Here is a 24,417-nt window from a genome sequence, read left to right on the forward strand (position 1 = left end):
TAACAAGACTTAATTAAGAATATTATTATGAAAATGCACAGTCATAGTCCACAATTAAGCTTATTAAACTCAATTCACAGCAGTTTAAGTGAACAAAAGTAATGCTCATTTTGTAATCAGCAGATCTTGTTTGGTCAGCAGTTGAACACTTTTGGCAGTCAAGAGAACAAAGTTGTTAAAGAACATAATGTTAAAGATGAATTAAAGACAGATTTAAACAGAAAATCTCACTTTAAAGGAAACTTGATGAGGTCCAGATGATGGCTGCTGATAAAGTCTGAAGGGGTGATGTTAAACATAAAAGTAATGCAAAACCATTGTTTAAAAAAAGCGGTATAAAATACTTTATTTGATAGCTATGTGGTTACTAGGGTACTTTAAGTGATCGGTTATTTATTGTTTAAAAGGACCCACCTTAAGTCTTCACGGGTGCCTTCCATGTCACTTCTAGACACACACTTGGAAACTTCCCTAAGCACTTCCTTCTAGGGGAATCCCCGCTGCCATTTAGAAGTGCACTCTACTTCCTCAAGTGGATGAGGGAAGTTTATAAAGACAGGTCCTCATCACTTCGATTTTGACAGAGAGAGTACACAGTATGTAGCACTATACCACAATGCAACACTATTGTGATGTCATTGCATCATGCTTAAGTTACTCCCACACCACACAACTCTGTAGAGTATGAATTATTCTGAGATTTAACCTCATAACACAAAATTAATTTTGTTAATATTTTTATTTGTTCTTTTTACAGCCGCAGCATATCTGTACACATACAGAATGGTGCATCAAATTCATCAGGTAAGAAATGTAATAAAATAAAATAAAATAAAATAAAATCTATAGTGTCCTCAACAGGACATTTGAATTTAGGAATATATGAAGAGTTCAGATGCAAAACCAGCTAAAAGCCATCTCGGTCAAAAATGAGATAATGATACTGAGTGAATGCTCTTGACACATATTATACGTCCATCAAATACTTTTTCTTCAAACTTGCTAAAATACCAGCCTCAGCCCAATTAGAAGTACCAGTACGTACATAGAAACCTATACATCTGAGCCTGGTAAAAATGCATTTTTTAAAGAAAGACGATAGATGAATTTAGCTGGTTTTGCATCTGAACTCTTCATATATTTATGCGTCAGAGAAACAATCACACATCCATTTTTAGACTTTCGTGGAAGTTCTTTAGTTTCGCTTTTGAAGAGTAATTAGCTGGTGAGGTATTGTCCAGTTACACACGTGGGACATGGTATTTTTCCTAGGAAAGTGTTTTAGCAACTTTAAAGTAAATCAGTGAATGCAGCAATGTATTCATGTAAGCACAGTCAGTTACTGTGTACTGTATTAGTTGAGAATCACAGACAGGACAAAGTAATTATGTTAAACAGTTCAGTACATTAATAGGTTTTATAGTGTTAATGACAAGAAACAGACTTAAACTAAGAAATAAAAAAAAAAAAAAAAAAAAAAAAAAAAAAAAAAAAAAAAAAAAAACAGTAGTTACTGATTAGCTCATAGTAAACTGTCACAATCAACTGACCACTAAATTACTTATTAATTCATTAGAGTTTCTCAATAGTAGTTACTAGAGTGTTAAAGGGGTCATCGGATGCCAATTTTCCACAAGTTGATGTGATTCTTTAGGGTCTTAATGAAAAGTCCATAAGATACTTTGGTTAAACATTCTCAATGGTTTTGTAAAACAACACCCTTTTTACCTTGTCAAAATGAGGTCTGCAAAAATCAACCCATTCTGATGGATTGTTCCTTTAAATGCAAATGAGCTCTGCTTGCCCTGCCCCTGTCTTCTCTCTGTGGAGTGACGAGCTGTGCTCTGAAAGACTGTTTACTTTAGCCGCAAAACTTGCTAACTAGCACGTTATTAGGAAAGGTGATTGCTGAGATTCATAAAAAAAAAAAAAAAAAACTTATACTCACTTTTGCTGTAGGTGAAGCTGGATCATGAATGATTTGCGTGAACATAGGCGAATTTATGTAGATTGGGAAGTGCATTCCCTTTACAAACAAACATAATCCACTGCATCTTCAGCAGCTCAGATGTCAGGAGTAAATGATGACCACTATGTTCATTATTACATCCAGCAACACCTCAATCAGAGATATTCTTGTCTAATTTACATCCCTGCTCCGGCATCGAAACAGTGGTAGTCGGACTGTTACAGCTGATTTAGAGTGGGTCTGAGGTAAGACGCTCATGTCAGTCAACTATCGTGGGAGCGGCCTCTGTCGATGTGATGCCATGCATCTGAGAATGGCTTGATTTGAAAAAGGGGATATTATTTTTACAGATTAATTAAAAAACCACTGCATGGATTTTTATCATTATAGGGTAGATGTGCCAACACACATTATTGTTTAAACAACATGTAAAAGTGAACTTTGCATCTGATCACCCCTTTAGTCGTGCATTAGTCATTTGTTCCTGTGCAGAAATTAATGTCAGAAAGTGTTCATCAACAAAACCCATAAAGCACTGAGCATGTTGCCTTTCAAGGCATGCACAGCCATGGATAGGCTTGACCAGGGTCAAATGCTTCCTGAAGATACCACAAAGTCAAAATAATGAATTATGTTACATTGGTGTCTGATTAGCAGGCTCAGCCTCATTTCCATCAGGGGACATCTAGTTGGCAGCATCCATCAATGAAGAGTCACACAGGTTAGGGGACGAGTCTAAATCCTATAACAAAACATAGATTCACAAGTAAAATGATTATGATAATTTGGTTACACATGGTGCCTTTTCATAATATTTACTAAATGCACACAAGTTTCTTTTCCTAATAACCACAATGTCTTAAATTAGGCCAGTCATGGACTAGTGGGTTCGAATCTCAGTCCCAGCAGGAGTTGTAGTAGAGGGGAGTGAATGTACTGCCCTCTCTTCTACTCACAATACCACAGCTGACTCCGGGTGTGTGTTAATGTTGTGTGTGTGTTCAGTACTCACTGCTGTGTGTGTGCACTTGGATGAGATAAATGCAAAGCACAAATTCTGGATATGGGACATTATACTGGGCTAAACGTTGCATCACTTTCAGTTTTACTTTCACTTTCAAACACAATGAATTTTCAGTCTGATAAACTTCATCACTCAGTGATCTTTGTGAGTACAGTAGTACAATATATGAGTGGCATAGTGTCTGAAGCATAATGTTTAGAGTATTACAAACTATAAAAGAAAAAATGATGGTTCTATTAAAAGGACTGACAAAAAAAACAAAAAAATGTGCCACATAATAAATATCAAAGGTTACAAATAATGTGATTTCAACACGTTCTCACTCCCAGCTCGTCATATATTGACGATCGGTCTGGACCCCTTGGCGTCACTTTTTGAAGCTCAGGGTCCTCCATTGTTTTCAGTTGTTTGTCTTTATTTAATGGTTTGCATGCATTTGTAAAAATAGAAATTATTTTATATAAATGTATATGTTCATTGGAGCACCCAACCCCACCACTAACCTAAACCTACCCACTTCTAAACAAAATAAAACAGCAACAGGCAAATATAAGTACAGTTGCATGTATTTATTGCAAAAACTGAGCAGTACAAAAGCATTACAAACAAGTCCTGTTGCATACCGAGTCTTCTGAAGATTTACATTATCTTTATGCGAATAACAGAAGGTTTTAATCGCTAAAAAAATGATCCCGGCCGATCCGTTAAGGCGCTCACATCTTATTCAAAAAGATGCTCCCAAACATTAGCATGAAGTAATTGGTCACGAGACACTCAAGAGCCAATAGCATTTTACAACCAAGGCTTGCTTCTTCTGGCGGCATTTTTTGAAATCACGAAATCGCGACTGCAGTGCAGCGCACAGGATGGCGGAAGGAGACGGCGATCGCGCGTATTCATCTCACAAATCAATCGTTTTGCTTCGGAACCCTTGGAATAGTAATACTTTTTGAATAAATTATGAATGTAGTTGTATCTGCCTGTTATATCTTGTGTAATGGTTTGTAATAATTTGTTGACAAATGGTTAGGTTTAGGGGTAGGGGTTGGGATAAATGTGTAAATAGTGTAATATGAATGAAACTGTTGTGACTGTTTGCATTAAAAAAATAAAATAAAATAAAATACCCCAACATATATGCAATATGCAATAGCAATAGTATTAACCAATATATAATTTAATCATGAAGATAAAATTCCCAGTGCCTTTCGCTTTAGCACATTGACGCAAAGGGTTTCTTATGTAAAGTACTGGAGGACCCTGCACGTCCCAAAATTACTCTAAAGGGGTACCCTGAGAAGTGTCGCCAAAGGGGTCCTTACCAAGTGTCAATATGTGACAAGTTAGGAGTGAGAATGTGTTGGTAATTTTGCATTTGAAAATCCCTATTTAACTTTATAAACAACGGGCACATCTAAAGTTCTTGAGTTATGCTCACATAGTATCTCACCTGATCACTGCGCTGCTTCATGCTGCCTGTTTGAACAATAAAAACACTCAATTAGATACACATTACTTTGGTTAATTAGCATTGAAATATACACCTTTACAAAGATTCATTGAAAGATTGCTTACATGCAATATCTATCTTGTTGAATTATACTCACCATTCCTTTTTGTTTGATGCCTGCCATAGTAAAGTGCACCTGCAACTGCAGCAGCCAGCAGCAGAACACAAACACACATTCCCGCTACAGCAGCTGAAGACAAAGCAAAACCTGTAATGTTTAAGACAGACATTCATTATTACTAGAGAGAGACAATAAGTTTTACTAATTTACAGCTTTCTACATTGATCATCAGTTTTAGATATTGATTTAACTGATAAATGATAGGTTTTTGAAAAACAGCAATATTTTCATATTGAGTCAAAGCTCTTTTTTTCACACAGGCCACAATGCAAACATTTACTGGGTCGATTTAAACATTTCAAATTCTATTTTCAAATTCCTTAATATCAGAGGCCCTGAAGGACTACATTTTACTCACCAGTGACAGTAACAGTAAATATTTTCCAACTGGTGATGCTAATGCTGTGTCGATGGCGGCGGATGCTGCTGTTGATCTGTAGTTTATAGAGTCCAGAGTCTGTGGTTTTGGTGTTTGTGATAATCAGAGATCCATTCTGATGATTCAGCGTCAGTCTGTCTCTGAATCTTACTTTACACTGATCCGCTGTACAGATCTTACTCTGATCTCCAGTAATTTCAACAATGAGAGTGTCATTAAAATACCACATCATCATATCATTTGGGTTTTTTATTACAACAGGATCTAAAGTAACAGATTCTCCCTCTTTCACTGACTTTGTCTTCATTACTTCTTGTTCAGCAGCAGAAACATCTGAAACATAAACCAAAAGCTGCTGGAGGATTTTTTTTGGGGGGGAACTATCATGAGAGAACTGTGCACATCAAAGTGATTGTACATCTCAGTCTTGACGTTCAGTGTGAAATGCAATCTGTTATGTCCACCAGAGCACAACAACAGCCTTTTCTGAACTAACTTTAAAAACTATCAGCTATAAACACATTAATATGATTTATACATATAATCTGCTTTTGCTTGTTTCATTAAATGACTCACCAAGATTGAAGGTCTTTTCACTGATGCTGCTGTTATTAATGATCTTTACCTCATAAAGTCCAGAGTCTGTGGTTCTGGTGTTTGTGATGGTCAAAGATCCAGTCTGATGATTCAGTTTCAGTCTGTCTCTAAATCTCTCAGTATCTTTGTTACACTGAACATCCACACATATATAACTGAGATCTCCACTGATTTGAGCTATACGAGTGCTATTAAAATACCATTTAATATCTTGTTGGTTTATTGTAACATCAGTGTTCAGAGTGACTGAATCTCCCTCCTTCATACTCACTCTGTCTGCATCAACACAGAAAACACCTGGAAAGGAAATGAACAATTAACTATAAATGATGCCTGGAATAGTGGGACAAAACTCTACAACAGGAAAGTGCTGTGATTTTATTTTATTTATTTATTTTTTACTTACTTACTTAATGTATTTATTTAACAGATCATGAAGCTTATGAGTACAGAAATATGTCTGAATTTATAATGTAACACATGCAAACAAACCAGTGACCAGTGGTTCTCAATTCATCAGGGAGGGGCTATAAAACAGTAGTTTACAAACCGGTACTGTGAGCACCCCAACACTGCACATTTTCTGTGTCTCCCTCATCTATCACACCTGATATAACTCACCAGCTCATTAGTAGAGATAGCAAGTCCTGGAATGAGTGTGTCAGATATGAGAGACCTACAGAATGTGCAGTGTTTGGGGTGTTTGCAGGACTGGTTTGAAAACCACTGCTCTAAAAAACACTGGTTTAATAGCACTCAGTGGAGCGTATGGAAAATTTGTTAAAGGGGTCATCGGATGCCCATTTTCCACAAGTTGATATAATTCTTTAGGGTCTTAATGAAAAGTCTATAACATACTTTGGTTAAAAATTCTCAATGGTTGTATAAAACAACACCCTTTTTACCTTGTCAAATTTTTCTCTGTGGAGTGATGAGCCTGTTTACTTTAGCCACATTTAGCTGCGTTTAGCTGCTAAACTTCCTAACTACCACGTTATAAGGAAAAGCAATCGCAGAGATTCATAAAAAAAACCTTAAACTCACTTCTGCTATAAGTGAAGCTGGATCACGAATGATTCATGAGTTTAGTCCTTGAAAAAGAGATTAAAATGTATATAGATGTGATGTCAAAATCTAAAAATAGTAAAGCGGTTAAAACGATTAATATATGCTCATCCCTTAACATTTTCACATAAAATGAAGTTATTTAATGGTGCTAATCTAAGTACACCGCGTTCCAAATTATTATGCAAAAGGTATTTTTCTCTGATTTTCCTAAATTGACGATGCAAATGACAGTCAGCATAATTTTCAAGTCATCAACCATTAGAGTATAATTTGAATGTTACTGAACAAACCTCCCAATGATAACAGTATTTTTTCCAAAAATAAAAAACTTAAAATGCACTGTTCCAAATTATTACGCAAAACAGAGTTTCAAAACATTTTATAGGTTGTAAAGAACTGAAAATGGTCATTTGTTGAATTTGCAGCATTAGGAGGTCATATTTACTGAAATCAAAAGCTATTTTAATCAAAAACATCTTAACAGGCCAAGTTACATTTTAACATAGGACCCCTTATTTGATAGCAGCTTCACAATTCTTGCATCCATTGAACTTGTGAGTTTCTGGACAGTTTCTGCTTGAATTTCTTTGCAAGTTGTCAGAATAGCCTCCCAAAGTTGCTGTTTGGATGTGAACTGCCTCCTACCCTCATAGATCTTTTGCTTGAGGATGCTCCAAAGGTTCTCAATAGGATTGAGGTCAGGGGAGGATGGGGGCCACACCATGAGTTTCCCTCCTTTTATGCCCATAGCAGCCAGTGATGCAGAGGTATTCCTTGCAGCATGAGATGGTGCATTGTCATGCATGAAGATGATTTTGTTACGGAAAGCACGGTTCTTCTTTTTGTACCATGGAAGAAAGTGGTCAGTCAGAAACTCCACATACTTTTCAGAGGTCATTTTCACACCTCCAGAAACCCTAAAGTGGCCGACCAGCTCTCTCCCCATGATTCCGGCACAAAACATGAGTCCGCCACCTCCTTGCTGACGTCGCAGCCTTGTGGGGACATGGTGGCCGCCCACCAACCATCCACCACTCCATCCATCTGGACCATCCAGGGTTGCACGGCACTCATCGGTAAACAAGACTGTTTGAAAATTAGTCTTCGTGTATTTCTGGGCCCACTGCAGCCATTTCTGCTTGTGAGCATTGGTTAGGGGTGGCCGAATAGAAGGTTTATGCATAACTGCAAGCCTCTGGAGGATCCTACACCTTGACGTTCTCGGGACTCCAGAGGCACCAGCAGCTTTAAATACCTGTTTGCTGCTTTGTAATGGCATTTTAGCAGCTGCTCTCTTCATGTGTTAGTCGGAAGAAAGTAGATTGTATTTATTTTTATAAAGCATCAAACTGCAGTTTGCTCTACATCAGCCACAAATCTCTTAACAGTAAAATGATTACGCTTTTTTCTTACGCTTGATATATTTAAGGTTTTACAAACCTTCTCCAAGGCATGCAAATTTAATTTACGCTTACAGTCTTATGTACACTTGCACTTTCCGTACTCTTCACATGCAAATCTTTAAGGCATTATTTTATCTCCATGTAGAGGAAGCTGGATCACGAATGATTCACGCCTTTAGTCCTTGAAAAAGAGATTAAAATGTATACAGATGTAATGTCAAAATCTAAAAATAGTAAAGCGGTTAAAACGATTAATATATGCTCATCACGATTAATATATGCTCATCCCTTAACATTTTCACATAAAATGAAGTTTTTTTAATGGTGCTAATCTAAGTATATTTCTGTATTAACATTTCATTGTAATATCACATGGAATGTAAATACTGTATAAGATATTAAGATATATTTGTTGGTAAACTGCTTATGTACCCTCTATTGTTTTTTTTATTTTTATTTCTTTGTTTTGTTTTGTTTTCCTCTTCTTGTTCCTTGTTCCTTTATTTTGAGGCATGTGAAATGTATTTTGTTATACAGTGAGATATGGCATTGTACATGCTGTTTGTTGTTATTAAAGCATTTTATATATATATATATATATATATATATATATATATATATATATTATATATATATATATATATATATATATATATATATATTAATAGTATGATTCACGCGAACATAAATGGATATATGTAGATCGAGAGCTGCATTCCCTTCACAAACAAACGTAATCCTATGTTCATTATTACATCCAGCAACACAACACCTCAGTTGCTCAATCTAACTGCTCCGGCATCGAAACAATGGAGGTTACTTGACTGTGACAGCTGGTCTGAAATAAGATGCTCATGTCAATCAACTATTGTGGGCGCGGCCTCTGTCGGTGTGCTAATAAATGTTCCGTTCGGTTCGTACGTTAAGTTAGCGCTTATAAAAGCGCGGAAGGCGCGATTTAAATAATTAATTAATAGCCTGATTCGAGGTTTCCATGGAGGTCCCCCTCCCACACAGTGCGTTTACTTGTAAACGCACCACAAATCATTTTGCACTATTTGCTTCTTAACCTTTAAATACCTCTTCTGCACATTATCATGCACAGTTATTATGTAAACTACTTGTATAGTCTGTCTTAGGTTATGTGTATGTATAGTCAATTATTTATAATATATGTATAGTTACATGTATAGGTTTAAAAAAAAATTGTTTCTACGTCTAGTGTATTTGTTTATATTTATGTTTATTTATGTAGCACCGTGGTCCTGCGAGACACGACATTTCCTTCCACTGTTCACACATGTAGCGGAATGACAATAAAGCTTGACTTGACTTGACTTGACTTGACACACACACACACACACACACACACACACACACACAAACTATGCCCCTGTGTTACGTAGCCTATAACACTGAAGCTTGAAGCCGGAGCAGTAAAGGAAAGTCACAGTTCTCCATGAGGTTTCATTTCCTTTTAGCCATTTTTAAAATCTTCTATTAACAGCGACACCACTAAAGCTGTACCACAGCACCATTTGTTTTAGTAGTTTACTGCATTGCTTCACAAAACTCCACAACTTCACATTTTGTCTCCCTATTCCAATTTCTACTAATAAGCTGATGAGTTAAATCAGGTGTGATAAATCAGGGATACATAGGCTACGAAAGATGTGCTGGTTCCATTTGATAAGCACTGATTTACAAAAATTCAAAGCGTAACAAACAGATATCTTACCAGACAGGAAGAATGCAGTCAATGTGACTCGAATAAAGAACATAATTTTTACCATTTTCCACTGAAATTAAATGAATCCAAATTCTGTTGAAATAAAAGTGTTTAGTCCCTCTGTCAACTCCATTGTCATGAAAAGAAGAAGTAAATTTGTCAGCTGACTGCAGAGCAATGGGTGGACTTTAATAACCAGCTCTCCCTCTCCATAAACAAACTTAATCAAGATTTGCGTGTAAAAGCAGATGTAAACCATGTCTGAACTGTGGTATTTGCTTTGAGCGCCATGTCTGGGGTGGAGAAACAACTGTCATCAATGTTTTGAATTTTGGACTGTAGTAGGTATTACAAACAATATATGTCAATATTACAGACTGCACCTTTAAAAGATATTCAACTCAATTTATTTAATTCAATTAAAAAAAAAAAAAAAAGTTATGCCATCAACAGTATAGGAAGGACAAAGTACAATTATTCACTGTTAAACCATACATAAAACATATTAGCATGTTAAAAAGCATTTACCAACATATTTATTGCAGACATGTCCACTGTACAATATATATATATATATATATATATATATATATATAAAATACATAATTTAATACCAGATGTTCTTCAAAGAATGTACAATAATAACAATAAAAATATCCACATAAAAAGATAATTAAAAATTATAAAAAAAAAAAAAAAAATAATAATAATAATAATAAATGAATAAATAGTCACAAATTAAACAAACTAAATTTAACAGGCATGTACTCTGGCATTTATAGCAGCTTTAAACGTCTTTTGGTAACTTCACACACACACACACACACACACACACACACATATATATATATATTAATAACTATTAAAATAACTAATGCTATGTTGATGTTTCTTTGACAGCCTCAGTAGATTGGGAGATGACCGACTGGTAGCATGGATGCACCTTTGTCCTTTCAAACAAATACAGATTTACAGAAGACACTCAATTTAAAACACATTACTTTGGTTGATTAGGATTGAAATATATATGTTTACATCTTTCAGAGATTCCATTTATGCCTTTTCTATCTTGTTAAATCAGCTGTTTGTAATCTTTCCTACCATCTTGACACTTGCAGAAGCAACCAGCTGCAGCCACTACCAGCAGAACACCAACACATATGGCTACAACACCTGGAGACAGATCTGAATCTGGAATAATACAGAGACAGTTATTATCACTAGAATTAATGGAATTATTTAGAATTTCATTAGCATTGTAGTCGTTGTTTCTCGTTTTCTAGTAAATGGCACCATCTAGTGGGTTTTTAAAAAACAGTAAGAATTTTTCCTGTTAATAAATTTAGATTTTAAAATTTTCCAAATTCATAATGTCACATAAAATGCAATGGTGTAATTTGATGTGCAGGTGATGGGCATTATTTATAATATATAATATATAATTATAATATTGAGTCAAAGATCACTTGGATTTATATACAAAACAAGTACTGAATTTTAAAATTGCTATAGGGAAAATACACTGAATGACTAAAATACATTTACCAGTAGTAGCTTCACTGAAACTGTTTACGCTGTGGCTGGTGCTGCCGGCTGCGACTGATGTGTAGTTCATAACTGAGTGTTGCTGGTGTTCATGCTGGTCAGAGATCCAGTCTGATTATTCATAAAAATGTCATTAAAATACCATGCCATCGAATCATTGGGGTTTTCAGTACTCCAGTACGGTGGCCGAGAGAGCTCAAGGCGCTGCAACTTAAGAAAACACATGCAAACAGAAAAAAACAACAACAAATTAAAAAAAACCCATCTTCATCGGTTTGACAACACAGGCGTTGCAAATCCTCGCAACGCAAACACAAATACGGAAACGCGCTGCAAATTCTCACAACACAACCAAACACAGAAACGTGCGGTAAACACAAACGCGCTGCAAATAGCACGGACCACAACGGAAATGTTTCAGGGGGACCTCAAAAAGTGACGAACCCAGCTGGGACCTGATTTATTATTATTATTATTATTATTATTATTATTATTATTATTATTGTTTTTATTCAGTTTCATCATCGAAGCAAAAAAACAGGGCAACATTGCACATTTCAAATTGCAAATTCAACTGCAAAAAAAAAAACTAAAATTAATAACAGCAGAAAGAGAAAACACACAAAATGAACACAAACATACAAAAAAACAAAAAAATCCATGGCAGTTACATAAATTTGAAAAGAGAGGGTTTCAAGGTAAATTTTAAGATTAGCGTTACAAAATGTAATATATAATGGTTTCTTCTGACTTACTTTTGACTTGTGAATATAAAAGTTTGCTAAGATAATTAAGAGATTTATAATATCTGGACCTGATTATTTGTTCAGTATGGGGTTCCATTTGTGCCAAAAAAGAGGTGACTGCTTTGTGCTTTGTACTACACATTTGTCTTTGTCTACAGTTATTGCCTAATTATTCAGGTAAATCAGTATATGTTGACGTGCATGTTGTCTGTTGACGTCGTCTTAATCTGTCGTCCTGTCGTCTTTTTCTCTGTTTTTTTTACTGTTGTCCTAACTGTCATTTTGTTCTGTCGTCCTGTTCTGTCATCCTAACTGTCGTCTTGTTCTGTCGTCCTGTTCTGTCATCCTAACTGTCGTCTTGTTCTGTCGTCCTGTTCTGTCATCCTAATTGTCGTCTTGTTCTGTCGTCCTGTTCTGTCATCCTAACTGTCGTCTTGTTCTGTCGTCCTGTTCTGTCATCCTAACTGTCGTCTTGTTCTGTCGTCCTGTTCTGTCGTCTTATTCTATCATCCTTACTGTCGACTTATTCTGTCATCCTTACTGTCGTCCTGTTCTGTCGTCTTATTCTATCATCCTTACTGTCGTCTTGTTCTGTCGTCCACCACCCAGCAAAAACTCGTCGAAACGACGTCGTAAAGACAATGCCAGACGTCTAAACTGCGTTAAAATTAGGTGGAAAAGGGAAAGACGAAACGTCTTTTTCAGGTCTGTAAACATTTATTGACACATTAAAAACATCTTTCACCTAAAAAAAAAAAAAAAAAAAAAAAAAAAAAAAAAAAACAAAAAAAAAAAAACTTTTCTGATCACATTCCTGCATTTAATCAAACACACCGTAAAAAAAAAACACAAAAAACAGTAATATTATGAAATATAACTACAAAAATATTTGTTTTCTACAGTGACCGGGAGGGGACACCTTCGGTTGACATTTGTCGTGGCCAGGAGATGCTATGATGAGGGAACGACATCCATTCCTCGTGGCCGCGTCTTATTATGTTGAGGAAACGACATGCGCTTCTCGTTGCCACGAGTTTAATGCGTAAACAAACCTGCGTGACCATAGTAACCCGGGATTATCAGAGATAGATTTATTAATATTTTATTTTGAATTAAGGAATTATTATATTAATTATTATAGAATTGAATACAATATTAAATTATAAAATTATGCGATGCTGTCTACGCGAATGTTGTCTGTGCCCGACAGCATTCAAAAGAAGTTGATTATTAATAAATATTACATAAAGTATATCAAATAGTCCTACAAACATTTCATGCATCCCACAGTCTTGTCCCACTGCGCAATGTGACGTCGTAGTGACGTCTTTTCCATGTCATTTTTGGACGTCCAATTTCCGTCCATCGATGGGGTTGTTAAATAGTAATACAGATAATAAATCTTGTTTGTTTATAAATAATCTGTATTCATATATATAATCATGTTGATAGGCTTTATTTTGTAAAACACATTTACTGCAACTGCCATAGACGTCCAAATGACGTCCAAGTTGGGTAATGGATAGACGTCCAAATAGTGGACCTAGTTTGGACGTCGAATAGATGTCCATAATTGGTCATGGACCGACGGACCCAATATAGACATGATCTGCAGGTCTATCCGACATCCAATGTTTAGTGGGGTAAGTCCATTAACTGATCCTCTTTTTTCTGTAATATTTGTATCATTCCTTTGTATTCGTTATTTTTTTACCTTAATTTCTATCTCTTTACTTAAAGTTTTGAATGTAAATGATACAGTAAATATTTGAATATGCTATATGACTGGGATTTTTACTGGAATGCAGTTGAAAGGTTGAATTTGACATATATTCTATTTTATTTCGTCTAATTAATAGACTAGCCTATATATTCGCGTAGTTTCATTTGTAAATTATTTATCGTCACACACGGGCATAAATACAATCAAAACTTCTGTCAAAACTTTATTGGCATAATTGTCGTTTACAGTATTTGCAAAATATAGCAAATACTAGCATATAGGGCAGAACGTTAGGCAAAGCGATACAAAATAAATATAAAATATAGCCACTTATAAGTCACTTATAATTTATTATTAGCCTATTATTATTATTATGGTTAGGCTATTATTATTTTAATAACTGGTTAGGGCTAATTTTATTAGTGCTTGACAATTATGCCAATAAAGATTTGACTTTATGACTGTATTTATGCCCGTGTGTGACGATAAATGAGTGTGTTTTCATTTACAAATTAAACTACGTGAATGATTCATTCCTCAGTGAAACACTATAATTAGACTAAACAAAATAAAATATAATTCAACCTTTAAACTGCATTCCAGTAAAAATCCCAGTCATATAACGTATGTCGAGCATTTACAGTATTTACATATAGAACATTAAGTAAAGAGATGGAACAAGACTGTGGGATGCATGAAATGTTTGTAGGACTATTTGATATACTTTATGTAATATTTATTAATGATCAACTTCTTTTGAATGCTGTCTACATCGCGCACAGACAACATTCGCGTAGACAGCATCGCATAATATTATCATTTAATATTGTATTCATTTCTATAATAATTAATATAATAATTCCTTAATTCAAAGTAAAATATTAATAAATCTATCTCTGATCCCGGGTTACTATGGCCACGCAGGTTTGTTTACACATTAAACTCGGGGCCACGAGAAGCGCATGTCATTCCTCAACATAATAAGACATGGCCACGAGAAATGGATGTCGTTCCCTCATCATAGCATCTTGTGGCCACGACATAATATGTCGTTACCTCGACAAAATGATCTCGTGGCCACGACATAATATGACGTTCCCACGAGTTGATATGTCCTGGCCACGACAAAGGTGAACCGAAGGTGTCCCCTCCCGGTCACCGTAGAAAAAAAAAATATTTTTGTAGTTATATTTCATAACATTACTGTTTTTTTTTTTTTTACGGTGTGTTTAATCAAATGCAGGCATGTGATCAGAATAGTGTTTTTTTTTTTTTTTTTTTAGGTGAAAGATTTATTTAATGTGACCTGAAAAAGACGTCGTTTCGTCTTTCCTTTTCCACCAAATTTTAAAGCAGTTTAGAAGTCTGGCATTGTCTTTATGACGTCGTTTTCGACGAGTTTTTGCTGGGTGGTGGACGACAGAACAAGACGACAGTAAGGATGACAGAATAAGACGACAGTAAGGATGACAGAATAAGACGACAGTAAGGATGAAAGAACAGGACGACAGTAAGCATGACAGAATAAGACGACAGTAAGGATGACAGAATAAGATGACAAAACAGGACGACAGTAAGGACGACAGAAGAGGACGACAGTAAGGATGACAGAATAAGACGACAGAACAAGACGACAGTAAGGATGACAGAACAGGACGACAGTAGGGATGACAGAATAAGACGACAGAACAGGACGACAGTAGGGATGACAGAATAAGACGACAGAACAAGACGACAGTAAGGATGACAGAATAAGATGACAAAACAGGACGACAGTAAGGATGACAGAACAGGACGACAGTAAGGATGACAGAATAAGACGACAGAACAAGACGACAGTTAGGATGACAGAACAGGACGACAGTAAGGATGACAGAATAAGATGACAGAACAAGACGACAGTAAGGATGACAGAATAAGATGACAGAACAAGACGACAGTTAGGATGACAGAATAAGACGACAGAACAAGACGACAGTTAGGATGACAGAATAAGATGACAGAACAAGACGACAGTAAGGATGACAGAATAGGATGACAGAATAAGACGACAGTTAGGATGACAGAACAGGACGACAGTAAGCATGACAGAATAAGACGACAGTAAGGATGACAGAATAAGATGACAAAACAGGACGACAGTAAGGACGACAGAACAGGACGACAGTAAGGATGACAGAATAAGACGACAGAACAAGACGACAGTAAGGACGACAGAACAGGACGACAGTAAGGATGACAGAATAAGACGACAGAACAATACGACAGTTAGGATGACAGAACAGGACGACAGTAAGCATGACAGAATAAGACGACAGAACAAGACGACAGTTAGGATGATAGAATAAGACGACAGAACAAGATGACAGTTAGGACAACAGTAAAAAAAAACAGAGAAAAAGACGACAGGACGACAGATTAAGACGACGTCAACAGACAAGATGCACGTCAACATATACTGATCTACATGAATAATTAGGCAATAACTGTAGACAAAGACAAATGTGCAGTACAAAGCACAAATTTTTTTGGCACAAATGGAACCCCATAGTTCAGTGGCTTTTGGTCAGAGTAGAGGTGTTGTCTGTGAACTAAAAGGTGAGTTTTTTGTTTAACATCCTGATCATACGATTCATTGGTCTTTTGGATATTATTAGACTAATCTGACGAATTACACACTTAACTGTGAAACGTTATTAACTTAATTGCAAATAAATATATAAATAAATAAATACATGCAAATAAATATAACGTTCAAAGTTCACAAAAAAAAAAAAAAAAAAAAACTGCAACGCTTTATTAATAGTTAAAATCAGGTCAAAATTCAGGTCCCAGCTGGGTTCGTCACTTTTTGAGGTCCCCCTGAAACATTTCCGTTGTGGTCCGTGTTATTTGCAGCGCGTTTGTGTGATTGGTTGTGTTGTGAGAATTTGCAGCGCGTTTCCGGATTTGTGTTTGCGTTGGAGGATTTGCAGCACATGTGCTGTCAAACTGATGAAGATGTTTTCTTAATTTGTTGTCCTTTTTTTCTGTTTGCATGTGTTTCTTAAGTTGCAGCGCGTTGAGCTCTCTCGGCCACCGTACTCCAGTATCAAAACTGACAGATTCTCCCCGCCTCAGTGTCTTCATTTCATCTCGTTCAGCAGCAGGAACACCTGAAACACAAACCAAGTTTGAAACAAACTAAAGGATTTTTGCTGGTTAAAAACACAATTACATAAACACTTTATTAAACTTAATTCTTACAATTTTACATTAAACACTTTTGTAAGAGCATTAATTTGTTGTTCTTGTTTCTTATTGGCTATTCGCTGTCACGAGGGTTCACTGGTGATCACTTCCTTTTCCTTTATTTTAAGTGGCGGTGTATTTGTTTGGAGGAATGGGCGAGTAGCGGGGCCAACTTTCTGTTGACCGCTTTGCATCGGTATGATCTGTATTATGTCTCCATATGTTTCATTCAAATATTTCAAAGCAAGTTAAAAAAAAAAAAAATAGTAAAGACACCCCTTAATGCCAACCGACAGCGAACGAGTCACGGATGATCCCACTATCTTGCCTGTATGTGGCGATTGGACGCAGCTTCACACTTGTCTAAGAGAAGCTAATCACAGCTTGCATGATAAGAAACTGTCTTTGTTACCAGAGCACAACTAGCAGAGCAAAACTACAACAGTTTTACTGTAAATACCATGGTTGAATATTATTAGTGTAGCAAAATCGTGTTAATTGGTGTTTACCATAGTTTAACCAAGTTCTTTTTTTATAGTTAAATCATGGTTAATTTTCGTAAGGGAGTGAATTTCTACAGATATCTGTATATTTGATATCTGTAGTGCAGATCATCACACTGTCTATCTGATATTATAATGTAGCGTTTATTAAAAAAAAAAAAAAAAGTCAGCATCTATGGAAGAAAGTTTCAAGCGTCGATTTAATCGTGTTATTTCACCCTATATCCTCCTCCCCCTACTGGACGAATCAGGAACAGCAGGAGCGTAAAACTGCCTGGCCTTTTGATTAGTTTGTGTGCTGATGTATCACGCTATTAGAGCAAGTTGCTTTCAGAATATTATTATACCAAATCACTTGACCTAAGCATTTATAGGGACCCCATTTTCAATTATCAATAGGCTATTTTTCAATATTCTTTAAATATTTTTAGATTTTCATTCATGCCACTCAAATGAAACTCATCTACATCCGTAGTACAGTGTACATTTTAGGACATCCTCAGACGTCAGTCATAAAATAAAAAGGTGTCATGCCTCAGACTAAAAGGCTTCAGGTCTCAGTTAAAACGACGTCAGGTGTCGGGTGTCAGGTCTCGTACAATTAGGCATCAGAAGAAACGGACTCAGATTAAAAGGCATTAGACGACGCTACGAGGAATGTGACGTCAAAAGCCACGCCCATGTCCAAATATGTCACAATTTTATTCATTTTGAAACATGAAGAAGCATCGATAAGAAGATGTTGTGCTGTTGTTTGCAAACCGCTAAAAAGAAGTAGTTTGCCGTGTCGGTAAGTAAAAAAAAAAAAAAAAAAAAAAAAAAAAACTTTAACAATGTTGCGTCGTTTGTGTGCATAAATAACAGTTCGGTACACTTAGTAACTTATAAGTTTTGAACTACAAAGGCATGTTTTAGCTATATATATATGTGTGTCTGTGTGTGTGCGTGTGTGTGTGTGTGCGTGCGAGGAGCGAGCGAGAGAGAGGGTGAGATGAAAAAATGCACGTTCATTCAGCATTCATTTTATGTCATAAATAACGTATGAATCAGTACACTGTATGTGTGTGTGTATATACAAATAAATACATGTGTACATGTTTAGATAGACAGATATCAGATGATTCAGTAAAATGAGTGCTGAATCAGTGTGCAATTTTTGCACATACACACATAACACTAATCTCAACCACTCAGACACACAAAACACTTAAATACATACAGTATGACATGGCATGAACCCACTGAGCACTGTACGTCCAAACGACGTCATTTCAACGTCTTTGTCGGAATATAGACATGATCTGCACGTCCGGTGGACGTCTCATGTTTGTTGGGAATCCTTTTTAATTCGTGATAATTTTGCACTGATAAGGGACAACACAAACTACGAAAACATATTTTATTACATAAACAGTTTATACACAGAAAAATCTTAAATTTTCGATTCATCAAAATATCCACCATTAGCAGCTATTACAGCTCTGTATAATCTGGGCCTAAATACATTGTATTCTAAAGCTAAATGGCAATCAATTAAGGTGTGCTGACCCAAAAATCTTTTAAAAACCTGGGCCAAGTTTAAACCAGTAACCAGGCACCACAGCTGGCGAAGGGGCATGTCTGACTTTGACATGTATATATTGCCATTATTATGTAATCAAAATTAAATTATTATTACCGGTCTTCAATGATAATGTCAAATTGCTTTAATGTATTTGCACCAAAAAATGATATGGATTTATGCTGATATCGTCCAAAACCACACTTTGTGTTTCCAAACTATTGGAGGGCAGTGTACACTGATCACAGTACCCATGCACAGTAGCTTGGTTGAGCAACCGCGTCATTTAACTAAATCTTGCTGGATAACTGTGTATCTGTCACAAATTATCTTTGTATTCTTCTGTATTAATGGAAAGATTACATAAAGTTTGTCAATGTTTTGCATCATTCTACAGATTTTCAATCCAAGCCTGATGCAGGGCAGTTCTCCAGGGATGAGGGGCCTGCTGCAGTTTCACCAGTAAAGAAAATGACTCATCACTATTTACTTGGAGGACCACATGCAATGGACATTGCTGGACACAAAGTCACTGTGAGTTATTCTGTGGGGCGGTGAAATGGCCTGCCTTTCTCCAGATGGACAGTAAAAATCAACAGAATGCCATCAAAGACTACCTCGGGGGAGAATCGGATGAAGCAAGAGATGTTTTTTTATTAATCTTTGAGTATCTGGAGGAACTGGACACTTTCATTACAAATGGTCTTCACGAACAAGGCCTAAAGGTCCATGCCATTTTCTATGAATAATCTATCAGAGCAAGGAATCTCTCTGTGTAGCCTGTGTATGTATGTACAGTATCTCACAAAAGTAAGTACACCCCTCACATTTCAGCAATAATTTTAGAATATCTTCTCAAGGGACAATACTATAGAAATGAAACTTGGATATATTTTAGAGTAGTCAATGCGCAGCTTGTATAGTGTATATTTATTGTCCCCTAAAAATAACTCAACATACAGCCATTATTGTAAAACAGCTGGCAACAAAAGTGAGTACAAAAGTGGTTGTTTTACTGGTCAAAAGAGCACACGTCTAACACGATACAATATAGACTAACATTATGTAACATTCGGGTCTGCTGAGGGACTTTTCACCAGATTCATGCAGCACAAAGATCAGAGGATCAAACAGAGGAATCATTCATGTCTGGAACAATTTCCATCTTTGTTGTTTAGAAAACTCCCGCAATACCAATACTACCACCCATTGCGATATATATATATATATATATATATATATATATATATATATAGTGTGTGTGTGTCTGTGTGTGTGTTGGTCTGCAGTCATGTTGTTTCCTTTTACATAAATGACATCCCGTATCAATCAAATGTATGTGTATCCACCTAATGATTCTGTATGGTAAACATAAAAGCTGCCTTATATAAACTCACAAAAAGCAGATGAACATACCATCAGAAATTAAACTAATACATCGCTTGACCACTAGGGGATGAGAATCGTTTCCACTTCTTCTTCTTCTTCTTCTTCTTTGTTGTTTTTAATGGCGGCCGACATCCAGTGCGTTACCGCCCCCTACTATACAGGAGTGTGGGCCTGAGTGAAATACCTCCCAGATAATAATAATAATTTAAATCCCATTAATAAAGCCAGTTGTTCTCAGATAATTTAATAAACTTTCATTGTTATGCCCATTAAGTATGTATTTAATGGTAATTTCTATAGAACTTTGTTCCCTAACTTTTAATACTTCTCTTTCTGCTATATGTACTTTTGTTCCACTGATTTCTCCTCCTGACAATGATCACATCAGCCAGTGGGATGTTTCCCTATTAGATATAATGTTTTAATTAACCCTGTGTGTCCCATTCTCAATTGTGTAATCATACCTTTTATTGTTTCCTTTACATACCCTCCTGCTTCCTACTTTCTCCTGGATTCTATAGTAATGTCTGCCTATTACTTCCCTATCCCAGTTATACTGCCATTCCTTTATTATACTATTCCTAACTATTACTTTTGCTTTTGATTTTCTATATGCGCTTTCTATAATCTCATCTAGTCTACATGCCTCCTTAGCTAAAACATCTGTAACTTTGTTCCCTTTAATTCTTATGTGTGCTGGAATCCACATAAATACTATTAGCACATTTACTCTCTGAATGCTGAATAAATTTCATATATGCAGTACCGCCTGTTCTTTGATTATATCGACTTAATTGAAATCAATGCTGAACTGGAGAATGAACATATAATTATTTTCTTCATCAACCCTACTGTACATATTGCCAAGTGATCTGTAGTTCTTCTCTTCATTGAAATTTCTAATTCTGGTACAAAAACACCCGAAACCGGGTGTAAAACGCACGTTTTGAGAGCTACTCACTGATGCGCGCAAATAAGCTACATATCTAGGCTGCTATAAGTATGTAGGTTATAATAGACCGTGTAGTTGTCTGTCATCATGTGAGACAGCAGCCATATACTTATGTTTTATTTATTTTTTCCTTTTTATTCAAAACATTCCCAAACGCATGTAGTAAGATGACCTAACGAGGTCAATAATAACCAGGCGAAAGGGGCCATGAGGTGACTTATCAACAGGTATATTTTTATTTAGACAAGTCAAAAAAATAAATAAAATAAAAATAAATAATAAATAAATAAATAATAAAAAAAGTAATATTATTAAGTATTGATCAGCATTTATCATTGTTATTGTAAGGGTCAGAGTGGGCTAGCAATGTAATTCATTAATCTTAATTTTTAAGTAGTAAGTAGTAATTTTTAAGTAGTAAGTATGCTATGAGGTGTTAGTGCACCTGTCGCTCATGCCTTTTTTTTGGTTTTTATTGCAGAAATTATATTTATATGTAAAATCAGGGAAAGATGGTTGTATCTTAAACAACAAAAAGCACATTAAAGCACATTTAAAAAGGTTAAATATCTTTGAATAATTCATCATAATGCATAAAAATATACTTTTTTTTGTTTGTTTGTTTGTTTTCTATAACCCTGAGGGAAACAAGATAATTAAATTTAATTAAAGCTGCAAGCAGCGATGGGCGGGCCCTCGCATCCGGGCTCACCGCCGATCGGTGGCTTTAGGGAAATAGCGAACGGTGGGCCATATGCTTTTAATATAGTAAACATAGGAGGAATATGTTGAAGTCATTTAAATGTGCAAAACTTCCAGCTGCCAGCTGGTGGCGCTATGTCTGTAACTGAATATAGGCATGTAGATGTGTTCAGGCCAGCACTTTTATCAAACATATGAAGTTTGGTGCAGATTGAACATGGCATGCTTGAGTTAGTGTAACACATGACATATCCTGCTGCCAACAGATAGCGGTATTATTATAATGGAATATTGGCCTTTGGATGTGTTCAGGCCAAGACTCTTGCCAAACATTTCAAATTTGGTGCAAATTGGACATTGCATGTTTAAGTTAGTGTAAAACAAGTAATTTGCTGTTGCCAGCAGGTGGCGCTATGATTGCAATGGAATATTGGCCTTTAGATGTGTTCAGGTCAGGACTCTTATCGAACATGTGAAGTTTGGGGCAGATCGGACATTGTATGGCTGAGTTACAACAACTTCCTCTTTCATGGCATTAATAGCATGCATTAGCACTTAGTAAGTGTTTTTACCATGTTTAGCACAATATGGCATATTTTGCTGTGCTTTTAATAGTCCATCACAGTGTTAAACGTCACTTCTGGTTGCCAGCAGGTGGCGCTATAACTGAATATGAGCATGTAGATATCTTCAGGCCAGGACTCTTATCAAACCTGTGAAGTTTGGGGCAGATTGGACATTGTTTGCATGAATTACAACAACTTCCTGTTTCATGACTTACTAAGTGTTGCTAGCATGTTTTTTTTTTTATTTTTATTTTAGCAAGTTTAGCTCTCAATGGTTTATTTTAGTGTGTTGCTAATGGTGTATCACAGTATTAAACGTGTCACTTCCTGTTGCCAGCAGGTGGCGCTATGACTATAACTGAATACGGGCATGGGCATGTGTTCATACCAGGACTCTTATCAAACATGTTAAGTTTGGAGCAGATTGGACATTGTTTGCATGAGTTACATCAATTTCCTTTTTCTTTGTATTAATATCATGCTTTAGCTCTTAGCTAAGTGTTGCTAGCATGTTTTAGCATGATTCTAGCATGTTGCTAGCCAATTTAAAACTTGCTAACGCTTTTCTATATGTTGCTAGGAGTCCGTAACAGTGTTAAACATGTCACTTCCAGTTGTCAGCAGGTGGCGCTATGACTATAACTAAATATGGGCACTGACGTGTTCAGGACATGAATCTTATCAAACGTGAAGTTTGAGGCAGATTGGACATTGTTTGCCTGAGTTACAGTAACTTCCTGTTTCTTTGTATTAATATCATGCTTTAGCTCTTAGCTAAGTGTTGCTAGCATGTTTTAGCATGATTCTAGCATGTTGCTAGCCCATTTAAAACTTACTAATGCTTTTAATATGTTGCTAGGAGTTCGTAACAGTATTTAACATGTCACTTCCTGTTGTCAGCAGGTGGCGCTATGACTATAACTGAATATGGGCACTGACATGTGTTCAGGACCGGACTGTTATCAAACGTGTGAAGTTTGGGGCAGATTGGACATTAAAACTGTAGGAGGAGTTCGTTAAAGTACGAGGCCTGAAAACGGCAAAAACTGCACAAAAAGCATACAGGAAATTCAATATAACGGACTTCCTGTTGGGTTTAGGATGTTGTACCGGGAGACTTTTTTGTAGGTATTGGTGTGTTACACCTGTGTACCGAGTTTCGTACATGTATGTGAAACGTAGCTCGAGGCGCACTCCGTTGAAATTTTATAGGTGGCGCTATCGAGCCATTTTGCCACACCCACTTCTGAAAACCATATCAGATGTAAATTTTCGCCAGGACTGACACGTGTGCAAAGTTTCGTGAGTTTTTGAGCATGTTTAGGCCCTCAAAAAGACTTTTTACTTTGGAAAAGAAGAAGCGGAATAATAATAAACGGAGCAATTCCAATAGGGTCCTTGCACTGCAGTGCTCGGGCCATAACAACAAAAAGAGCAGGGGAAAGGAAATTTGAGCCACTTTTGCTTGTGAATGAAAAATTATGGACATAAAGAAATTAACAACGTTTTAAAGAGTCGACAATTTTGTTCTTTTTGCAATTAAAAATATCTTGAGGATAAAACTTTAGGTCACATTAGTAAGGTTAAAATATAAAAACTTAAATTAACCCAAAGTATATTGGATATTCTTCAATCACAAAAAAAAAATCTGTTTCATCAAGACCACAAAATGAGCAAATTTGTCCATCAATATCAAGAT

The 24,417-nt window shown here is 36.1% G+C and overlaps 1 protein-coding gene across 1 annotated transcript; it reads right to left on the reverse strand.

Annotated features, from left to right (window-relative positions):
* Positions 1-743: 743 nt before the first annotated feature.
* On the reverse strand, positions 744-9,955 carry LOC127162329 (uncharacterized). Its single transcript, XM_051105123.1, has 6 exons — positions 9,810-9,955; positions 5,580-5,897; positions 4,983-5,336; positions 4,601-4,711; positions 4,444-4,469; positions 744-2,711 (listed from the first exon to the last, which is right to left on the reverse strand). The coding sequence occupies exons 1-6, from the start codon at positions 9,862-9,864 to the stop codon at positions 2,655-2,657; spliced, it is 921 nt and encodes a 306-aa protein (XP_050961080.1). The 5' UTR covers positions 9,865-9,955; the 3' UTR covers positions 744-2,654.
* Positions 9,956-24,417: the final 14,462 nt, after the last annotated feature.

The sequence above is a fragment of the Labeo rohita genome, unplaced genomic scaffold, assembly GCF_022985175.1.
Source record: "Labeo rohita strain BAU-BD-2019 unplaced genomic scaffold, IGBB_LRoh.1.0 scaffold_895, whole genome shotgun sequence".
Lineage (NCBI taxonomy): Eukaryota > Metazoa > Chordata > Actinopteri > Cypriniformes > Cyprinidae > Labeo > Labeo rohita.

Excerpts from the sequence above, each read along its gene's own strand:
- LOC127162329 (XM_051105123.1), bottom strand. The coding sequence starts at position 9,864 with ATGGTAAAAATTATGTTCTTTATTCGAGTCACATTGACTGCATTCTTC. Across the intron at positions 5,898-9,809 it reads GACTGCATTCTTCCTGTCTG|GTGTTTTCTGTGTTGATGCA; the intron begins GTAAGATATCTG and ends TTTCCTTTCCAG. Across the intron at positions 4,470-4,600 it reads GCATCAAACAAAAAGGAATG|GCAGCATGAAGCAGCGCAGT; the intron begins GTGAGTATAATT and ends TTGTTCAAACAG.